Source organism: Myxocyprinus asiaticus, chromosome 40 (assembly GCF_019703515.2).
Source record: "Myxocyprinus asiaticus isolate MX2 ecotype Aquarium Trade chromosome 40, UBuf_Myxa_2, whole genome shotgun sequence".
NCBI lineage: Eukaryota > Metazoa > Chordata > Actinopteri > Cypriniformes > Catostomidae > Myxocyprinus > Myxocyprinus asiaticus.
In genome coordinates this window covers 19433705-19452979 of record NC_059383.1, presented here as the reverse complement: position 1 = coordinate 19452979, position 19275 = coordinate 19433705, and the positions used below count along the sequence as shown (strand labels likewise).

At 36.4% G+C, this 19275-nt stretch overlaps 1 protein-coding gene across 1 annotated transcript; it reads right to left on the bottom strand.

Moving 5' to 3' along the window:
* Positions 1 to 2338: 2338 nt before the first annotated feature.
* Positions 2339 to 11265, bottom strand: LOC127430554 (complement factor B-like). The gene is made up of 18 exons (XM_051680380.1): positions 11120 to 11265; positions 10473 to 10670; positions 9635 to 9820; positions 8469 to 8642; positions 8224 to 8325; positions 7986 to 8119; positions 6909 to 7056; positions 6424 to 6552; positions 5629 to 5721; positions 5156 to 5293; positions 4879 to 4985; positions 4340 to 4472; positions 4095 to 4233; positions 3927 to 4006; positions 3653 to 3753; positions 3225 to 3354; positions 3032 to 3081; positions 2339 to 2896 (listed from the first exon to the last, which is right to left on the bottom strand). Exons 1-18 carry the CDS (start codon positions 11178 to 11180, stop codon positions 2726 to 2728), a joined length of 2274 nt encoding a protein of 757 aa, XP_051536340.1. The 5' UTR covers positions 11181 to 11265; the 3' UTR covers positions 2339 to 2725.
* Positions 11266 to 19275: the final 8010 nt, after the last annotated feature.

Genomic DNA, 19275 nt, shown 5'->3' with positions numbered 1-19275 from the left:
ATTCACAGAGTTGTCCTGGAGCCACTCCTTTGTTATCTTGGCTGTGTGCTTAGGGTCGTTGTCCTGTAGATGAACCTTCGCCCCAGTCTGAGGTCCAGAGCGCTCTGGAGCAGGTTTTCATCAAGGATGTCTCTGTACATTGCTGCATTCATCTTTCCCTCAATCCTGACTAGTCTCCCAGTTCCTGCCGCTGAAAAACATCCCCACAGCATGATGCTGCCACCACCATGCTTCACTGTAAGGATGGTATTGGCCAGGTGATGTCTGGAGGAAACCAGGCACCGCTCATGACGCTTGCCATTCAGGCCAAGGAGTTCAATCTTTGTTTCTCATGGTTTGAGAGTTCTTCAGGTGCCTTTTGGCAAACTCCAGGCGGGCTGTCATGTGCCTTTTACTGAGGAGTGGCTTCCGTCTGGCCACTCTACCATACGGGCCTGATTGGTGGAGTGCTGCAGAGATGGTTGTTCTTCTGGAAGGTTCTCCTCTCTCCACAGAGAAATGTTGGAGCTCTGTCAGAGTGACCATCAGGTTCTTGGTCACCTCCCTGACTAAGGCCCTTCTCCCCCGATCGCGCAGTTTGGCCAGGCGGCCAGCTCTAGGAAGAGTCCTGGTGGTTCCAATCTTCTTCCATTTACGGATGATGGAGGCCACTGTGCTCATTGGGACCTTCAATGCTGCAGACATTTTTTTTGTACCTTCCCCAGATCTGTGCCTCGGTACAATCCTGTCTCAGAGGTCTACAGACAATTCCTTGGACTTCATGGCTTGGTTTGTGCTCTGACATGCACTGTGGGACCTTATATAGATGGTTGTGTGCCTTTCCAAATCATGTCCAATCAACTGAATTTACCACAGGTGGACTCCAATCAAGTTGTAGAAACATCTCAAGGATGATCAGTGGAAACAGGATGCACCTGAGCTCAATTTTGAGTGTCATGGCAAAGGCTGTGAATACTTATGTACATGTGATTATTTTCATTTTTTATTTTTAATAAATTTGCAAAGATTTCAAAAAACTTCTTTCACTTCTTTGTCATTATGGGGTATTGTTTGTAGAATTTTGAGGAAAATAATGAATTTAATCCATTTTGGAATAAGGCTGTAACATAACAATGCTCCTTTTTAGAGTTTTGTTAGCTTTTATTTAGTCAGCTTAGATGCGTAAGCAAAACCAATTAATGAATATAGATTGATTGATTGATTGATGTTACAACTGTCTGGGGTAATGTTACAACCCGCTCCTTGTCTTTACACACTAATTGTGGAAAATAGGAGTTATCTATATGTTTTTTGACCTTTATTTTGTAAGGAATCTCATGTGAAAAAAATGCTATGTTTATTCTGGTCACTGTTTGTGCAATATAGCCAAAAGCTAAAAGTTTTACAAGTGTACTCTGTCTGCCCTACATATGAAATAAAATTTCTCTCCACAAATACTTTAAATATAGAGGGAGGGAAACTTCTAACTTGGCACATTACGAAAATATTAATAAAAAAATAAAATAAATAAACAGGGCCCAGTCTATTCAGTTGAATTGCTATTTTTTAAACAAGTATAAAAATCAACACAACCAAAACCGAAGTAAACTTTAAAAGTAAAAGATTGGTCTTGGGAGTTGAAGAATTGTTTAAATGAAGATAAATCAGAAAACTATGAAATGTATAGAAGAATAATACCTTGTTTGTTAATCAACCTCTTTTGACCACTTTTTGACCATTTTTCCTTTCAAGCCTCTTTCATCCCTGCTGAAAAAAACTAAACAAAAAAACAATAGAAACCCTCACAGAACTTCTATTGGTTTTAATAGTTATAATGGGTGTCATAATGGTTTTAATGGAATATACAATGGTCCCTGTGGATTTTTATTGGTTATATGTTGGCTCCTATCGGTGACATATTATGTCTAGTGTACCAATGCATATCTGTAATGGAAATACAAAGCAGCAAGTCCTCATGTAATATGGCCCCAATCACACTACACTCAGAATGGTATTTGTAATGGGAACCATTAAAATTTCCATTGTTTCATTCAGCAGGGATAGTATTTTTAGATTTTTTTATCACCTTGGACATTTAAATCTATTTAGTAATATAAGGGAGTTTAAAGCTGTTTTTGCAGTCAATACATGTCTGCTATTGTGCCCAAACAGCTCTACACAGTCTTATATGTCCATGTTCTTCTCATAGTCCTGATCTTCACCCTGGAGCTCTTGTTTTGATCTGTTGAAAAGCCTATGTTGTATTAAATATGTTCAAAAGAATAATAAACCACATTTTATTGGTTTCAATGGATAAAAAGTGAATACTTAAATTGAAGATAAGTACACACAGGCCTGCTCATATTTTGTTGCCTTTAATTATTCCCCAAAGCTTTTATTACATTTTGATCATCATAAATTGGCACAAAGTCCAAAGCAATAAATGGTGAGCGAAAGTCTCAATTCAAAGTGCACTCAGTAATTATTTGTTTATGTTGTGCTGGTCAATATGGCAGTCATCTTGGACACTGACACCTAGTGGCATGGATGCATTATCATTCAAATGCAAGTTTTCAGTTATCATTGCCATTGTAGAAATTCAGTAATCACAGTGAGATGTGATTAATTTAATCCATGAGTGAAAATTAACAAGGAGTAAAACTTTCTTAATGAGGAAAAATGACTGAGTTCACCTTTAACTTAGGTACATGCAAAATGTTTCTGAGCAGGTTAACAAACTTTGTGTTCACAAGAACGTAAGAGGGGTTCCCACTTCGTCATTTCCTGTGTACAGTTTAAGGAATGAGCGTATGTCTGGACTGAATAGATTTGTATGATAATCCCTGGAATCTTTAACAGAGGAAGGCTTCAGGGTCTGTCCGCACAAGTCCTTCACTCCCCAGCTCACAACACCAACCTGTGAAATGTATTAACAATAGACTCTGAAATTAGCAATTGATAAAAATGTATACCTATGAATACATGTGGCACAATAATCTGTTAAAAATTAGTCAACAAACATGATCTCAAGTGAAGAAATTTGAAATCTCACCTGGACTATTCGACTACCAGGAACCACAAAAACGGACCCCCCAGAGTCACCTGTTACAAAATGGCATTCATTTATTAATGATAAAGTAGAATCTGATCAGAGAAGTTATGACATTTTATCATACCATTATATTGTAATAGTAAGGCCAAACATGGAAGATAAAGGCATGCCTTCTTGCAAAAATCAAACATACCTTTGCAGGCAATATCATCTCTGGTTGGTTCAATACCACCACTGCACAAGAAATTATCTGTAACGATATCCTTTGCATTTGCAGCATTGATGTTTTTTGCTTTTTTCGCATCTTCAACACAATCATAACGCTGATGAAAGAGTACAAATCAACTTGAGATTTTGAGTTTTGAGCAAAGCAGGTGTTGACTGAAGTGTTTTGTTAGTGTTTTATAGCTCTTTCAAAATTAAATAATGTGGCATGATTTTCAGAACAGGTTAAAGTCGCTCACTGAGTGCTATTAGGTAAGCTCTATTAATACTATAAAAGGAGTTTAAATACTCCTAATATGACATCTAGTAATACCTACAGTTAATATTACATATTTGTATTACTAATCAAACACTGCCTGTGACAAAGGACACACTTTAAACAATGTTACACATTACCCATTTTCCCTGCTTGATTGTGATGTCCTTTCTCTCAATATTGGGTTTCAAGTCAGACAAGAAAGCAGCAGGCACAGTTTCTGCACTCATTAGTATATCCTCTGTAACAGCAGAATAAAAATGTAAATGGAATAAGCATTTAATTTAGCAATTTACAAAACTAATATATAAATAGTATGCATATTTTGTACTGTAACACTGGTTACATGTTTAATATGTACATGTAACAAAACATCCATGCTGTACATGAATTACTAGAAGTTTTGTAACTCACGATGTTTTTTGCATGTGCTTTGGCTGTCTGAAAGTTTCAGGGCTCCACTGGTTTCCTTGGTGCAGGGGAGGCAGATTGGTCTGTATAGACAAACAAGATATTCTATCATTAATTTAGCTATTTTAATTTTTTATTCAGTGTAAAATCACATGAAATTAAGTTCCTCACCGAATATCAAGACCCAAAATAACAGGTTTCTGCAACTGAATAAGCGCTATGTCAAACTCATAATATTCTGGTATTCCCAAGTGCTTTTTTGCTGTGACGTTATAGCGAGGATGAAGTATGTATCGTTCCACTTTTTTGTCTAAGGGGAGGAAAGGCCGTTGATAAGATTTACACCATCATAAATGCGTCATTTGTTTTTCTTCCTAAATTAAGTTTTAATCATAAAGTTAAAGACATAACATTACATTTAGAACCTGAATCCATCTCAATCTGTATCTTATCAGGTGTGTCATGAAACCTGAAACAATGAGCCGCTGTCAAGATAAAGCTTGATGTGACTAATGAGCCCATGCAGTTTGAAATTGTTCCATCATTACGCTGAAAAAACATCAGAAAAGGATCTTGTTAAAAGTCATAATATAGAAGGCATATTTCACATAACTGTTCAAAAGACTTCTGCTAAATATAGAGATGGTCAAATTAGTCTTTTATAATATTCACAATTACTTTCAAGGGATTGTTCACCAAAAAATTAAAAATTCTCACCAGTCACCATTCACTTTCATTGCATCTTTTTTTTCCATACAATGAAAGTGAATGGTGACTGAGGGTAACATTCTGTCTAAAATCTCTTTTGTGCTGATGACAGAATTCTTGTTTTTAGGATTCTACTGTATCCCTTTAACAAATTGTAAAGTATTAGTGTGATCATGCGAAGCCATTCATTTGCTCTGTTTTTAAAGAAGATTAAAAAAAATATATAAGAAGACATAGAAATGCCCACAGTCACTCTGATCTTTGCCAACCAGGGGTATTTCCAGCGTTCATGAGATATACTGTCATCATTATAATCTCTGTAAAGTCCACACAATGATACACTTGTGCCCTCATCTGTTCAAGGAGGCAGAAGAATACAATGGAGAGTGTGAGGACAATCTGAGAAAGGTGACCAGTACTTTATAAGAATGTGTAGTGACTAATAATGTTAATGATAATGTTATATTTCTATCCAGCCTTGGCCAAGTACACAAAAAGTAATAGAAATGGACATAATGAATTACCAATCATGCTGTCAAATGTTTCTTCCAAAGATTTCAAGTCCTTAAGCTTGAAAAAAAACTTTTCATTTGCCCTGTCAGTCTTTAAATCATTTATGTCCTCAGCATTCACTTCCTCACCCATTCCAAACACATACAGGTCTGTAAAGAAAAAGCATCAATATTAATGTAACAATAATAGGACATTTTTTGACATGTTTATTTCTTGCTGTCGTTTTCTGTGTAGCTCTTTGTGAGTGGTAGAAACACATTTTTGCCATCCTCAAATTTACTATAACAGATTGTAGCTGAACCCGAACTTTTCTTACAGGCACAAATCCATTTTAGAGGTTATAAAAAAAAGTAGTTTATTCCATCAGTGAGATGTATTTGGATATTTGGAGTTATATTGTAATGAAAATACTACTCTTTTGATGAGTTATAGATAAATCTTAACCAGGCCTAAAATATTATGCAAAATTCATGTTCCTTCTCACCAAGTTTTTCATCCCGTGAAGGATTGTTTTGTATCACAAGATCTTTGATCTGTTCCACCTTAAACCTGGGATTACCACCCATGTTGGCTAGACCTAAAAAGAAGAATGAGTTAAATACAGTGAATATTTGTCCAAAAAAAATATTTGAAAGATTAAGCATGTTTACCCTCTTTTCTAATCTGTGACACATTGCCGGTCCTAGCCTTTTGGGGGCCCTAAGTAGAAGTTTGTGTTGGGGCCCCTGTCAGTATGCTCGATACACTACTTATAATGTCTTTGACAGTGTGGGCCCACTGGCAGATTGGAGGCCATAAGCAACTTGCTTAGTTTGCCTATAGGGAGGACCGGCACTGGTAACACATCATTGATCGATCGATGGATTGAGTTTTACTTCAAGGACAATAGCACATGAATAAATGTACTGCTAACCTCATTTCAAACACTTAAGTATAAATATTATTTCATTTTAAAGGGATAGTTCACCCAAAATTACAATTCTGTAAGAATCTATTCACTCTCATGTTGTTCCAAACCCATGGCAGACTTTCTTTCTTCTGGTGGAACACAACAGAAGATCTTAGGCAGAATGACAGCCATTGTACTTTCATTGTATGGGGGAAAAAATGGCATGAATGTGACGTGACTACGGCTAACAATTCTGTCCTTTTATGTTCTAAAAAATAAGTCATACTGGTTTATACCAACAAGAGGGTGAATAAAAGATTTGGGTGAACTTGTCCTTTAAGTTCCAAAGTAATATTGTACATAAACACTGATATAATTTAGAGTCAATACCATCAGTGAACATGATGATGATGTGTTGAGCCTCAAAGAAGCCTTTATCGTTGATCTCCTCTATTTTCATACTCTCTAAAATTCTCTCGTAGGCTAGGGCAATATTAGTCCCTGACCGACCACCTTTACCTGTTAGTCATTGAAACACCAGAAATATTAAATGTGTCATTAAAGACATGTTATCAAACATTTTATTATCAGATTGACCATCAGTGAACAAAAACATTTACCATACTGCTCAAGCTCACAGTCTGTTGTGTTTTTGCTATAATAGTGATCTTTAAATATGTTGACAGTACACTCTAATCAGTCTGCGTCAGGGGTTTTCAAACTTTTTGAACTCGTTGTATCCCTAAAATATAAAAGTAGCTAAATATTTTCCTCTAAAATGTTCTGCAAACCCCATTGCACCCCATAGGGACCCCAGTTTCAAAATCATTACTTCAAACAACTCATTTTAGTGTATATATAAACAAAATACTTACTGTCATATTTAAAATTCTGCAGTCTTTGAAGAGCTAATGATAGGATATTTTCTGGATCTCTCTTGAAGTCCCTCATAGAGATTATCACATTAACCTCTGTGGCAAAAACTATGATTTCATAGTTTGGGGAGGCCTCATAATAACTGATCTGTTGGTAAAGTGCAAGTCAAATCTATTTTGATTGCTGTATGTTTATTTATGGTTGCACACACATGCATTACTATAATAAGACTACAATATATAATATTATATTATGAGTAGTATGAATACAAATAATTGTTCCTTGTGATATGCAGGGGAAGTATACTAATGGGACACTAAAATACACAATTAGGCTAAAATATCAAAGAAAGAACATAATTAAAGGGACGGTTCACCCAAAAATGAAAATTCTCTCATCATTTATTCACCCTCATGCCATCCCAGGATGTATGACTTTTTTTTCTTCTGCAGAACACAAATGAAGATTTGTAGAAGAATATTTCAGCTCTGTGGGTCCTCATAATGCAAGTGAATGTAATCCATAAGACTCCAGTGGTTAAATCCATTTCTTCAGAAGTGATATGACAGGTGTGGGTGAGAAACAGATCAGTATTTAAGTCCTTTTTTACTATCAATCTCCACCTTTGACCAGCCCCAACCAGTAGGTGGCTGAATGTGAAAGTGAAAGTCACATCCATACCAGAATGTGGAAGCGAAAGTGAAAATGTAGATTTTCATTAAAAAAGGACATAAATATTGATCTATTTCTCACCCAAACCTATCAAATCGCTTCAGAAGATATGGATTTAACCACTGTTGTCTTATAGAGTACTGCCTTTTGGGCCTTCAGAGTTCTGGTCACCCTTCACCTGCATTGAGGACCAACAGAGCTGAACTATTCTTTTAAAAATCTTTGTTTGTATTTTGCTGGAGAAAGAAAGTCATACACATCTGGGATGGCATGAGGGTGAGTAAATGATGAGAGAATTTTCATTTTTGTGTGAACTATTCCTTTAATAACTAAAAGAGTTCAGTAAGTTGAAGTAATGAAAACAGAAGAAAGGCCTACCACTGCCCACAGTCTATCTGAAATACCTTGTCTATGAGTTTACTGATGACACGTTTTGCATCTTCAAAGTCTTCTTCGTTAATGCTGTCAGATACATCCAGGGCAATGTAGATATCAAGTTTTCCACCCTTATGCACACGTATTTGCTTTCCGAACTGATCTGAAGAAAAATGAAATAGGTTTCCTGCAATGTGTTTGCAAAATCTGACAAAAAAGGCTCCTCTGTCTTACAGAGGAAGAAGAGAGAGAGTTGCACAACACTACCTGTTGTTGTTTCTTCATATTGTTGAGAAATCCCTAGATTTGTCTTTAAAGAACTGCTGAAAGCCTCTGATGCTTCCTTTGGGGTGTCATATGTGAAATCAGCTGTATTTACACAACAATAACATTAAAGTCCTAGCAAAGCTAATTCTCGAAAATTTCACAGTCAAAATATATAGGAAAACACATGCACAGAGGATGCACTTCCTATGTAATTGGTTCTTCTACAAAGGAGGAAGAAGGCTTACAGTAACATTCCGGCTCTGTCCCTGACCACTGACCATCCTCCTGACAGACTCGCTCTTTAGAACCGATCAGGGTCAGTTGATTTTCACAGCGGTATGTGACTTTGTCATCAATATTAAATATGTTGCCTGTCCTTCTAACACCAGCAGGATTGCCGGGATCAGGACAGTGATCAGCTGTGGAAAAAAAAGAAACAGCAATTTAAAAAATGACACGTTTACTGGTAATCTATTTCTTTTAAAATCATTGGCATGATTTTACCAGAAAAGAGAAATCGCAGACATCTCTTCACCCAGTTTGAATTTGAATCTGAATTTTTGCATATGCTTCTAAAGGGGCTGATATTTTATAAATATTTATTGAATTTGTTTTGCCATGCTTTGTTGGTTTTATGAAGTAAATGTCAAAAGTCTGTTTCTTCAAGTACTATATATCTAATGTACTTGTGGATATATTCTGTACTTATTCAGAAATCCAAATTCTCACTTCAGGACAGCGATATAGATTTGTTTTATTGCAGTTTCTGTTTTAAACGTCAACACATATCTGAAACATGGGATGCGAAGTGCGCTTTAATTGTATCTGGTATCATGCTTATTATTGTACTTTGACCACATGTCAGTGCAGTGTGTATTTATATACTGGGTATTTTTTTATATTGGTGGTATATCTGTAGCACTGTAAAAAAATAAAATAAAATTGTCATACTAAAAAATATGCTTCATGTTGTAACATCTAAATTAACTGGGTTTACTTAATTCAAAAATTTTATTTTATCTGATTAAATTTACTTGGCAAATTAGTTTATGCCAAAAGTAATTTCTATCAGTCAGACCAAGTAGAAATATATCCTTGAGATATGTAGATTTGACAACGTGCACAACAGTGTGGAATTTCATAGCTTTTCCAGGGAGTTTCAGTCATGCAATGTACTGCTTCTTATTTTTTCCCTATACTTACATTTATCTTTTTTTTTATTTATCAGATGCTTTTATTCAAAGTGACATAAAATTTAGGAATACAGCATTAGCGATTTTTCAGAAGGAGGCAGTAATATATGATAAGTGCTGCAATACAAAAGTTTTACAATTGCTCAGAGAGAGAGTAAGTGTGAGACAATAGTGGGAAATTGGATTTAGATAAAGAAATTGATTTTGTTTTTCCTCACAGTTTCTACCACAGACTGGTGTGCCTCCACTCCACTTCCCATTCAGCTGGCAAACACGGGACGATGAGCCACGGAATGTGTATCCAGAATGACAAGAGTAGTGGACTGTGTCGTTCACATAATACCTCGGTAGATAAGGATACAATTCTCCATTTTCAAAACCACGAGGATCAGGGCATGTAACCTCTAAGATGCAAGTAGACACAAAGACATAGGGAGTAGTCTTAAGATGGAAAATGTGGCTGTGGCTTATTATTATGAACAAAAATTTATTATATACAGAAGGTATCTTCAAAGAAATAGTTCAACAAAAATGTTAATTCTGTCATCATTTATTCACTGTTATGTTGTTCCAAACCGGTATGACTTTCTTTCTTGCACAAACACAAAACAAAACAAAAAATTATAAATATCCTGGTCCGGCTTCTCAATACAATGACAGAATGATACTTTAAAGCTTGAAAAGCACCCAAAAGTATCATTAAAGTATTATGTGGCTCATGTGTCATATTGCAAGTTTATTTTGAAGGCATACGATATGAGAGGAAACGTGAAATGCAAGTCATTTTTTTAGTGATTTGAGTTCTTGAGAGCTATAAGAGACTACTTTTATGGTATTGACATCTTTTATGATATTTTTGGGTTGTTGTTTTTTTTTTAGCTTTGAAGTAAATCAACTGCCATTGTATTGCAAAGACAGACTGCAAAATTCATTAAGACAACTCCTTTTGTGTTCTTCATAAGATAGAAAGTCATTCAGATTAAGAACGACATGAAGGAGAGTAAATTATGACAGAATTTAAATTTTTGGGTCAACCTTTATGTAAATATTGCTTACTCTTGCATGCTGGGGGTTTTCTTGTGGGCACTGGGCTCCATCGTCCACTTTTACAATGACGGATTTTCACAGTTGGGTAATAGCCTTCTGGACAGCTGTATCTTAGAACACTCTCAGCAGAATTTTGCTCTGAGATAACAAATGTCCCTCCAGTTATACTCAGATTTTCATTGGGGCATGAACTAGAAAGTGGAGCACCTAGAAAGATTTCAGAGGGCCAAATGAAAATGAGATGTCGCAACAAAAGTACATTGTAAAGAATACTCAATATAAAGCATGTTATCATGATGTGTGCCTTCGATTTCTTTTATTATCTATAAATTTGAAAGTGTTTCATGACGGATGTACTTACATAGGATAAATGTAAACATGAAAAGCCACTTTTGAAATCTAAAGTATTTGGTTCTAGTAGAAAAGTAACTGTTTTTAATGTGCACTTTATCTACTACAGGACTCTGATTTCAAATATTACTGAATGTTTGGATTGACTAATGTATATGTAACATCACATACTAGTAAGGCATTTAATTTAATGCACCACTTGTTGAAAAAACTAAACAAAAATCAATTAGTTCAAATCAGCACATCAGTTAAGAAAAAAGAAAAACAGTACTTTTGATCATTAAAGTCAGCGCTAGAAGACCTACCAGTAATGACAGGACATAATATTGCAAGGATGAATAGACTGAGCCATGATTCACGCTCCATGATGTTCTTTACAGGTCCACACAGTTAATGATACAAAAAATGATGAAGGGCACAGGCGTATTAATACAGCTAAGTAAGAAACAGGAAGTTGATCTATCTTATCAAATCAGTAACTAGGAAGTAACCAGACATCATTAAAGTTTCTATGATGGCTATTAGATTTTTAAATTGTACGACTTTTTTTATTTTTTATGCTAACATTATTAAGTGGGTTAACTGATCCTCCTGTGAAGGGTATTGTTTGATGTTGTGAATTGTAAGAAGAAACAATGCACAGGTCTGCTATTCTTCACTAGACTGTTTTTTATATTCCTTTGCACCTAGTTGTTTTATATAATCGGTTTCTATATAAAAAATAACTTTACAAAAGCATTATCTGGAAATAGTCTTTAATGTTCTTCTTGAAAAGCAGGCTGGGGCCAATGGGTGTTGGCTGAAATCTAGAGGTCAGCTGGTGGTGAAATTGCATACCCGCATGGGCCAATGGGTCAACTTAGAACAGGGGTGTCGCTAGACTTCAGTGTCATCTGTCCACAGGCCATATTATAATATAAAAATAAGAAGAATCCTTCCTTCTATGACTTAAAAAATGACCACCCTACCTGTCAAATAATAATCATATTAAGCGCAACACTGACACCAGTTCAGAACTTTATATGACCAAACGTCGGGTGCACAATAAACGGATCAAACATGTTTTAATTTAAATTGTGGAACAAAGTGAAAATTACAACTTGTCAGCTCATTGTTCATTGTGCAGAAACTAACGCTAACAATTAAATCAAAGTAATTTAACAATTTAAATTTGCAATTGTCATTTATCATAATATTTAGAGAATAAAGTAAAAATTACGAGAAGAAAGTCGAAGCATAATGCCATTAAAGTCGTAATATTTTGAGAATAAATCGAAAGGTTAGTAACATCAAAGTGATGTGGTGGACAACAGCAAAGTGGAGCATCTGGGTCTTTACATACAAAATCACTAACCAGGGAGATAACTTGGCTATGCAACCGAGCTGAATTTGTGGGAAGTTTTTGCGAGCTCTATGTTCATTAATGAGGTGTGCATTAGTACAGGAGTTTTTAACATGTGGGCGCCTGTCAAGGGAGGCACGAGATATAGGCTCACACTCAAGTGAAGCGAAAAGTAATTGGAGCTGCTGTGAATTATATAAGTCTATATCAAGATATTGTATATGGTAACATTCCCTTAGATACAGTATTGTTTAGAGAGGAAAACCCAATAACAACGCTGAGCGGGACTTTGCAAATATGTCTGGTTCTTTTTCCTGAATAAATAAGTTAAAAATAACTTTTATTTTTATAAACGCATCTCGAAACACCTGCGTTGGGTTTCATGACTGCTATTAAACATGATTCCAGGTTGTTTTTAACAAAGCACAATTTCAACGTTTGATAAAAAGTAAGTGGACGGTAAGTAAATGGAGTGTTTTTTCCCCTTTTGCACTGGTGTGCAGATTAAGTACAATAATTAGACAAGTTCAATGTCATTTGATTTTAAACCATTTAAAAATCAAGGCACCCCAAAGAGGCTACTGAAACACAGCAGTTTAACTCCACGCACATTACACGGAAATGTGAACCAGCCCCAGACAGAGCGCATATACAGGCAGTGATAGTTTGATTATTTTTGTTTGACTTTTGTGAGATTTATCATTTTAAGACCTTTTGTATTGTGCTATTTATGCTTATAGCTCACTGTGCTGCTATTTTGAGTTGCTTTTGAGGAAATTCCATTGCTATAAACATTCTTTATTCCCGACTCCCGACTAAACCCGAATAACCGAACAAGTTTACTGAGCAATGCATTAAAATCTACTTGGTGTGTGGATTGTTAAAAAGCACTCCGAGAGAAAATAGAAAGCTCCCACACGTGGCGTTCATAAAGTGCCTGATGAACTTGAGCACAAACACCAGTCAAATGTCAAAGTGCGAACTATCAATTAATCCAAGTTGGGCTCACTGATTGGAATTAATTTGAAGCCAGAATTGCAGCCTGCCTTGTCTCTTTTGTATGCTAATATAATTAACAATAAGCTTTACTTCTTTTTTTTTCTTCTTTTTTATTGTTTTATCACAAAAAAATATTCGGGGCTATTAACAAAAGATCTGGGGCTCCAGCCCTATCAGCTAGGATCTAGCTATGCTGCTGACTTAGAATAAGTGTTCCAATGTTCTTCGTTGCATGTTTACCCAAAAATGTCCATACTTCTCAGCAGTGCCATCATTACAGATACCAGAAGAAGAACTATAAGATTTAAAAAAAAACATTTAGCACCATTGTACAAAATTATTCCCATTAGGGTGAACACTGAAATAATTATAACAGAATGGCTGCTCCCATTACAATGCATAAACTATAATTATTTCAGTTCCATTTATTTGTATAGCACATTTCACAACACATACTGTATTGTTCCAAAGCAACTTTAGTTACACTTATCAATTCACTTTATTTGAATATTGCTTTTCACAATCCATATTGTTCCAAATCAGCTTTACAAAAATACAGTCCCTTACAAACCCCACAAAGAGCAAGCCAGAGATGACAATGTGGAAAATCTATATTTAGATATTTACTGTAAGTTCATGAGGAAGAAAACTTGAGAGTAATCATGACTTATCTGGGGAAAGTCCATACGAATACCCCAGTGAGCGATCTAAAAGCAACAGTAACAAAGAAAACACCCTAAGATATTTAAGTTGATAGAACTTGTTTGAGGAATCATGATTCAGCAAGAGAAGCCATCTTCTTTAATGTGGCACATTTTAAATAAACAGAAACAAACAAACATACAGTAGCTATGAACACACACACAGGTAGTTGACATGAAATACTTTCGGAATGTTGGCATGACAAAATGACATTTTAGTTTACTCTATATTCAAATCAATAGTCCAATCCATGGTCAAATCAGTAGTTGAATTAGTTAAATTATTTAAATCAAATATACAATTAAATGCTGCATCAAAAATATAGATAAAGTGCATACACAAAGCAAAAGATTAGACCTCATTTAGGGTAGGTCAGCATCACCTAGAGAATTTCATACTTAAGAGAGTTTCTCAGTGAACCTAAATAGTTTAATAGGCTGAGCTAGGAAAAATCAACATACTGTATATTGTATGTTGCACAATGGTTTAAATGCTAAGGCTAAAAAGGTCTTGAGAATGGATTTGTGAACTGGTGGTCAGGGGCCTCCCGCTTATTTTGGTTACATGCACACCTTCAACTACAGACCTCATATGCTGGCTTGCGAAGTGTTGGATTATAAAACCTTATATGGAAATAGCTAGGTGAGCTAAATGCATCAAAATCACTCTTCAGATACATGTCTCACATTATGCTGATTTCATATCTAAGAACACTTTTTTGTTATTATACTTTATTATACTTTTATGTTCTCTGAACCACATTGATTACATTGTTATATTTTCTTATTTATCAGTGTCTGATGAATCATCAGACATTAATTATTGACTGTTGTTCAATTATAGTGATGATAAATGGTTATTATTAAAAAGAAGTTAATCCAGTATACAATAGGAAGAATGCAGGTAGAGTCTGAGCAGCTTGATCTCATTCGTCGATATTCGTTTAAAACATTTAAATATACTTATTTACATCTGGATAGATGCTGAAACATTCAATATGGACATTTTGACAGCATCCAAAATGAAAACATTTTAATGTATTCATTTCTAAATGTAAAATCTTTGCAATTACATTAGAAATATATTTGTCAGGGGCCTGGGTAGCTCATCGAGTATTGACGCTGACTACTACCCCGAGTCGCGATTTCGAATCCAGGCCGTGCTGAGTGACTCCAGCCAGGTCTCCTAAGCAACCAAATTGGCCCGGTTGCTAGGGAGGGTAGAGTCACATGGGGGTAACCTCCTCGTGGTCGCGATTAGTGGTTCTCGTTCTCAGTGGGGCGTGTGGTAAGTTATGTGTGGATTGCGGAGAGTAGCATGAGCCTCCACATGCGGAGTCTTGCACTCATGCACAACGAGCCACGTGATAAGACGTGCGGATTGACGGCGCCAGCACGAGAACCTACTAAGTAGTGGGAATTGGGCATTCCAAATTGGGAGAAAAGGGGGTATATATATATATATACATATATATATATATACATATATATTTGTCAAATATATTTATAAGTATTTGTGCATTTTTATAGATAATTTAGAAAAATGGCAAAAGGGAGTTCAAAAGTAGTCCAAATGATGAGTGCTGCATTCATTGTGCTCCCTGACGTCATACAATAGCTGAGTGAGGTAGAGAGTCAAGTCAGTTTTATTTGTATAGCGCTTTTCACAACACACATAGTTTCAAAACAGCTTTACAGAAAACCATGCTTTTACAGAAAATGTAGCTGTAATATATGTAATGTCTTAAAGTCATCACTGTGCAAGAAAGTAGAATGGAATTTATTAATAACATCAAATCTTCTCCTGATCCACTCTGTAAATGCACTGTTCCTCAACATTATAAAACTATGTTTCAGGGTTTACACATAAGGTACACCCAACACATTGCATCTGAATGTATCAAACTGTTCGCTCAAGCACAGCAACTATCAAACAGTCATGACATTAGAAACATTCGCAAATCAAACTGGTTACTTATAGTTTTGCGATCGGTCCAAGTGTTTTTAACTGCCCCACCCTTCAATAACAATAATAAGTTACTTTGCAACACTTAAATCATATTGTGACTGGTTTACAAGCAATCCACACTGATATGAGCCGAAAACACATACAATCCACACAAAAGTTTTCTGAATACGCAAACATAATACAATCCATGGTGATGTTGGGTGCTTTAACAGGCCAAAGCAGAGAGGCTGGTCTTCAAATGTGCGACATCTCACATCTTCCATGTTTGTATACACACAGAACGGCATGTGTTTCTCCCAGTCAGTTGCAGCAGCAGAATGAGATGCGTTTTTAAAAGTTGCACTTGTACCGCTCTTTAAACGCGGCACACTTTGTTGGAAACACATCGAAAACATTAAAGACATCCATCTAGTGCATGTTTAAATTGACCATCAGTAAAAATTAAAACAGATGGGTGCAAAAACACAGTCCAGGATGCATTTATACTCAAAAGAGAAAGACACAGAATGGGGTCTTATTTTAAGAGTTATAATTTGACATTGAGTCTTTTAAAAGCATGGCAAGATGCATGATAACGGTCAAAGCTGTTTGTCTAGTGCATGTTTATGGTGAATTTTTTTTAAAATCCAGATAGGGGCATGAAGGTGCCCTGTGTAAGTCCATTTTGCTGTAGATTAATCTCCCATGACAGGCCCATCTCTCTCCTCTTCACCTGTGACCGACTGTGAACACCAGTGGGCGGGGCCAAGGGTGCAATGACGAAAAACAGGCATTGATGTCTTGTTGGAAGCAGTCCTATGCAGATGTATTTAGTCCTTGTGATGTCACAAGTTCCACAAAATGATCTTAAAAATCTTTTGATCTGAAGGCGTATGCTTAAATGTTTGAAATTAGTTTTGTAGACAAAAATATAATTGTGCCACCGTATTAATTTATTTCATTATAAAACTAAAATGTAATTAAAAAAAAAAAACGTTTTTGAAATTGATGACTTGGACCAAATAATAAAGAAAAGCAGCCAATAAGTGCCCAACATAGATGGGAACTCCTTCAATACCGTTTAAAAAGCATCCTAGGGTGATACCACAAGAAGTTGGTTGAGAAAATATCAAGAGTACATGTCTGCAAATTCTAGGCAAAGGGTGACTACTTTGAAGATGCTAAAATATAACGCAATTCTGATTTATTTTGGATTTTGTGTAGTCACAACATAATTCCCATAGTTCCATTTATGTTCCATAGTTTTGATGACTTTACTATTATGCTAAAATGTGGGGAAAAAAAGGATAATAAAAATGAGTGTTTCAAAACTTTTGACCGGTAGTGTGTGTGTGTGTCATATATATATATATATATATATATATATATATACATACACACACACACACACACACACACACATACACACACACACACACACAAACATACATACAGTTGTGCTCAAAAGTTTGCATACCCTTGGAGAATTGGTAATATATGTACCATTTTTAAAGAAAACATGAGTGAGCAGGTAAAACACATTTATTTTATTTCTTATGGGATTCATATTCAACTGTAGGTTATAACAGAATGTTATAACCTACATAAAACAAAAACATGGCAACAAAGAAAAAAATGAAATGACCCCTGTTCAAAAGTCTGCATACCCTTAGTTCTTAATACTGTGTATTGCCCCCTTTAGCACCAATGACAGCGTGCAGTCTTTTGTAATAGTTGTCTATGAGGCCCCAAATTCTTGCAAGTGGTATAGCTGCCCATTCGTCTTGGCAAAATGCCTCTAGGTTATGCAAATTCTTTGGTCGTCTTGCATGAATCGCATGTTTGAGATCTCCCCAGAGTGGCTCGATGATATTAAGGTCAGGAGACTGTGATGGCCACTCCAGAACCTTCACCTTTTTCTGCTGTAACCACTGGAGGGTCAACTTGGCCTTGTCCTTAGGGTCATTGTTGTGTTGGAAAGTCCAAGAGCGTCCCATGCGCAGCTTTTGTGCAGAAGAATGCAAATTGTCTGCCAGTATTTTCTGATAACATGCTGCATTCATCTTGCCATCAATTTTCACAAGATTCCCCGTGCCTTTAGAGCTCACACACCCCCAAAACATAAGTGAGCCACCACCATGCTTCACAGTGGGGATGGTATTCTTTTCACTATAGGCCTTGCTGACCCCTCTCCAAACATAGCGCTTATGGTTGTGACCATAAAGCTCTATTTTGGTCTCATCACTTCAAATTCCAGTGTGCCAGAAGCTGTGAGGCGTGTCAAGATGTTGTCGGGCATATTGTAACCGGGCTTTTTTGTGGCATTGGCGCAGTAAAGGCTTCTTTCTGGCAACTCGACCATACAGCTAATTTTTGTTCAAGTATCATCGTATTATGCTCTTTGAAACAACCACACCGTCTTTTTCCAGAGCAGCCTGTATTTCTCCTGAGGTTACCTGTGGGTTTTTCTTTGTATCCCGAACAATTCTTCTGGCAGTTGTGGCCGAAATCTTTCTCGGTTTACCTGACCTTGGCTTGGTATCATGAGATCCCCGAATTTTCCACTTCTTAAGTGATTGAACAGTACTGACTGGCATTTTCAAGGCTTTGGATATCTTTTTATATCCTTTTCCATCTTTATAAAGTTCCATCACCTTGTTATGCAGGTCTTTTGTCAGTTCTTTTCTGCTCCCCATGGCTCAGTATCTAGCCTGCTCAGTGCATCCACGTGAGAGCTAACAAACTCATTGACTATTTATACACAGACACTAATTGCAATTTAAAAAGCCACAGGTGTAGGAAATTATCCTTTAATTGCCATTTAAACCTGTGTGTGTCACCTTGTGTGTCTGTAACAGGGCCAAACATTCAAGGGTGTGTAAACGTTTGATCAGGGCCATTTGGGTGATTTCTGTTATCATTATGATTTAAAAAGGAGCCAAACAACTATGTGATAATAAATGGCTTCATATGATCACTATCCTTAAATAAATTTTTGCATGATCAGTCATATTTTCAAAATCTTTCACAATTTCTGCCAGGGTATGCAAACTTTTGAGCACAACTGTACACACACACACACGTACGTACGTACATACATACATACACACACACACATACAATAATTATACTAACTATATTACACTACTCTCTCAACACCCCACCCGAGAGCCCTCCAAAAACTCCAAATACTGGCCCCATTTCCGGATAAAAAAATCCAAGCCACCCTGTCTTCCTTAATGACACCACCTCATAAGCCTCCACCCTCCCCACCTCCGTGCACCACTCCGGATATGGGGGCACACCAGCTGACCTCCAAACCCTAAAAATAACCTGCCTGGCGATCATCACACAGGTCAGAACCCAATTCTCTATATGACTATCTCCCACATCAATGACCGCCCCATTGCCCAGAACACAAAGTCTGGGGCAAATCGAAACCCAAGTGCCTACCACTTCAGACACAAAATT

Bases quoted from the DNA above. Each gene is read 5' to 3' on its own strand.
- LOC127430554 (XM_051680380.1), bottom strand. From the start codon at position 11,180: ATGGAGCGTGAATCATGGCTCAGTCTATTCATCCTTGCAATATTATGT. The intron at 9,821-10,472 runs GTAAGCAATATT...CTTGCATCTTAG, and splicing joins AAAACCCCCAGCATGCAAGA to AGGTTACATGCCCTGATCCT. The intron at 4,007-4,094 runs GTGAGGAACTTA...TTGTCTATACAG, and splicing joins ATTTTGGGTCTTGATATTCG to ACCAATCTGCCTCCCCTGCA.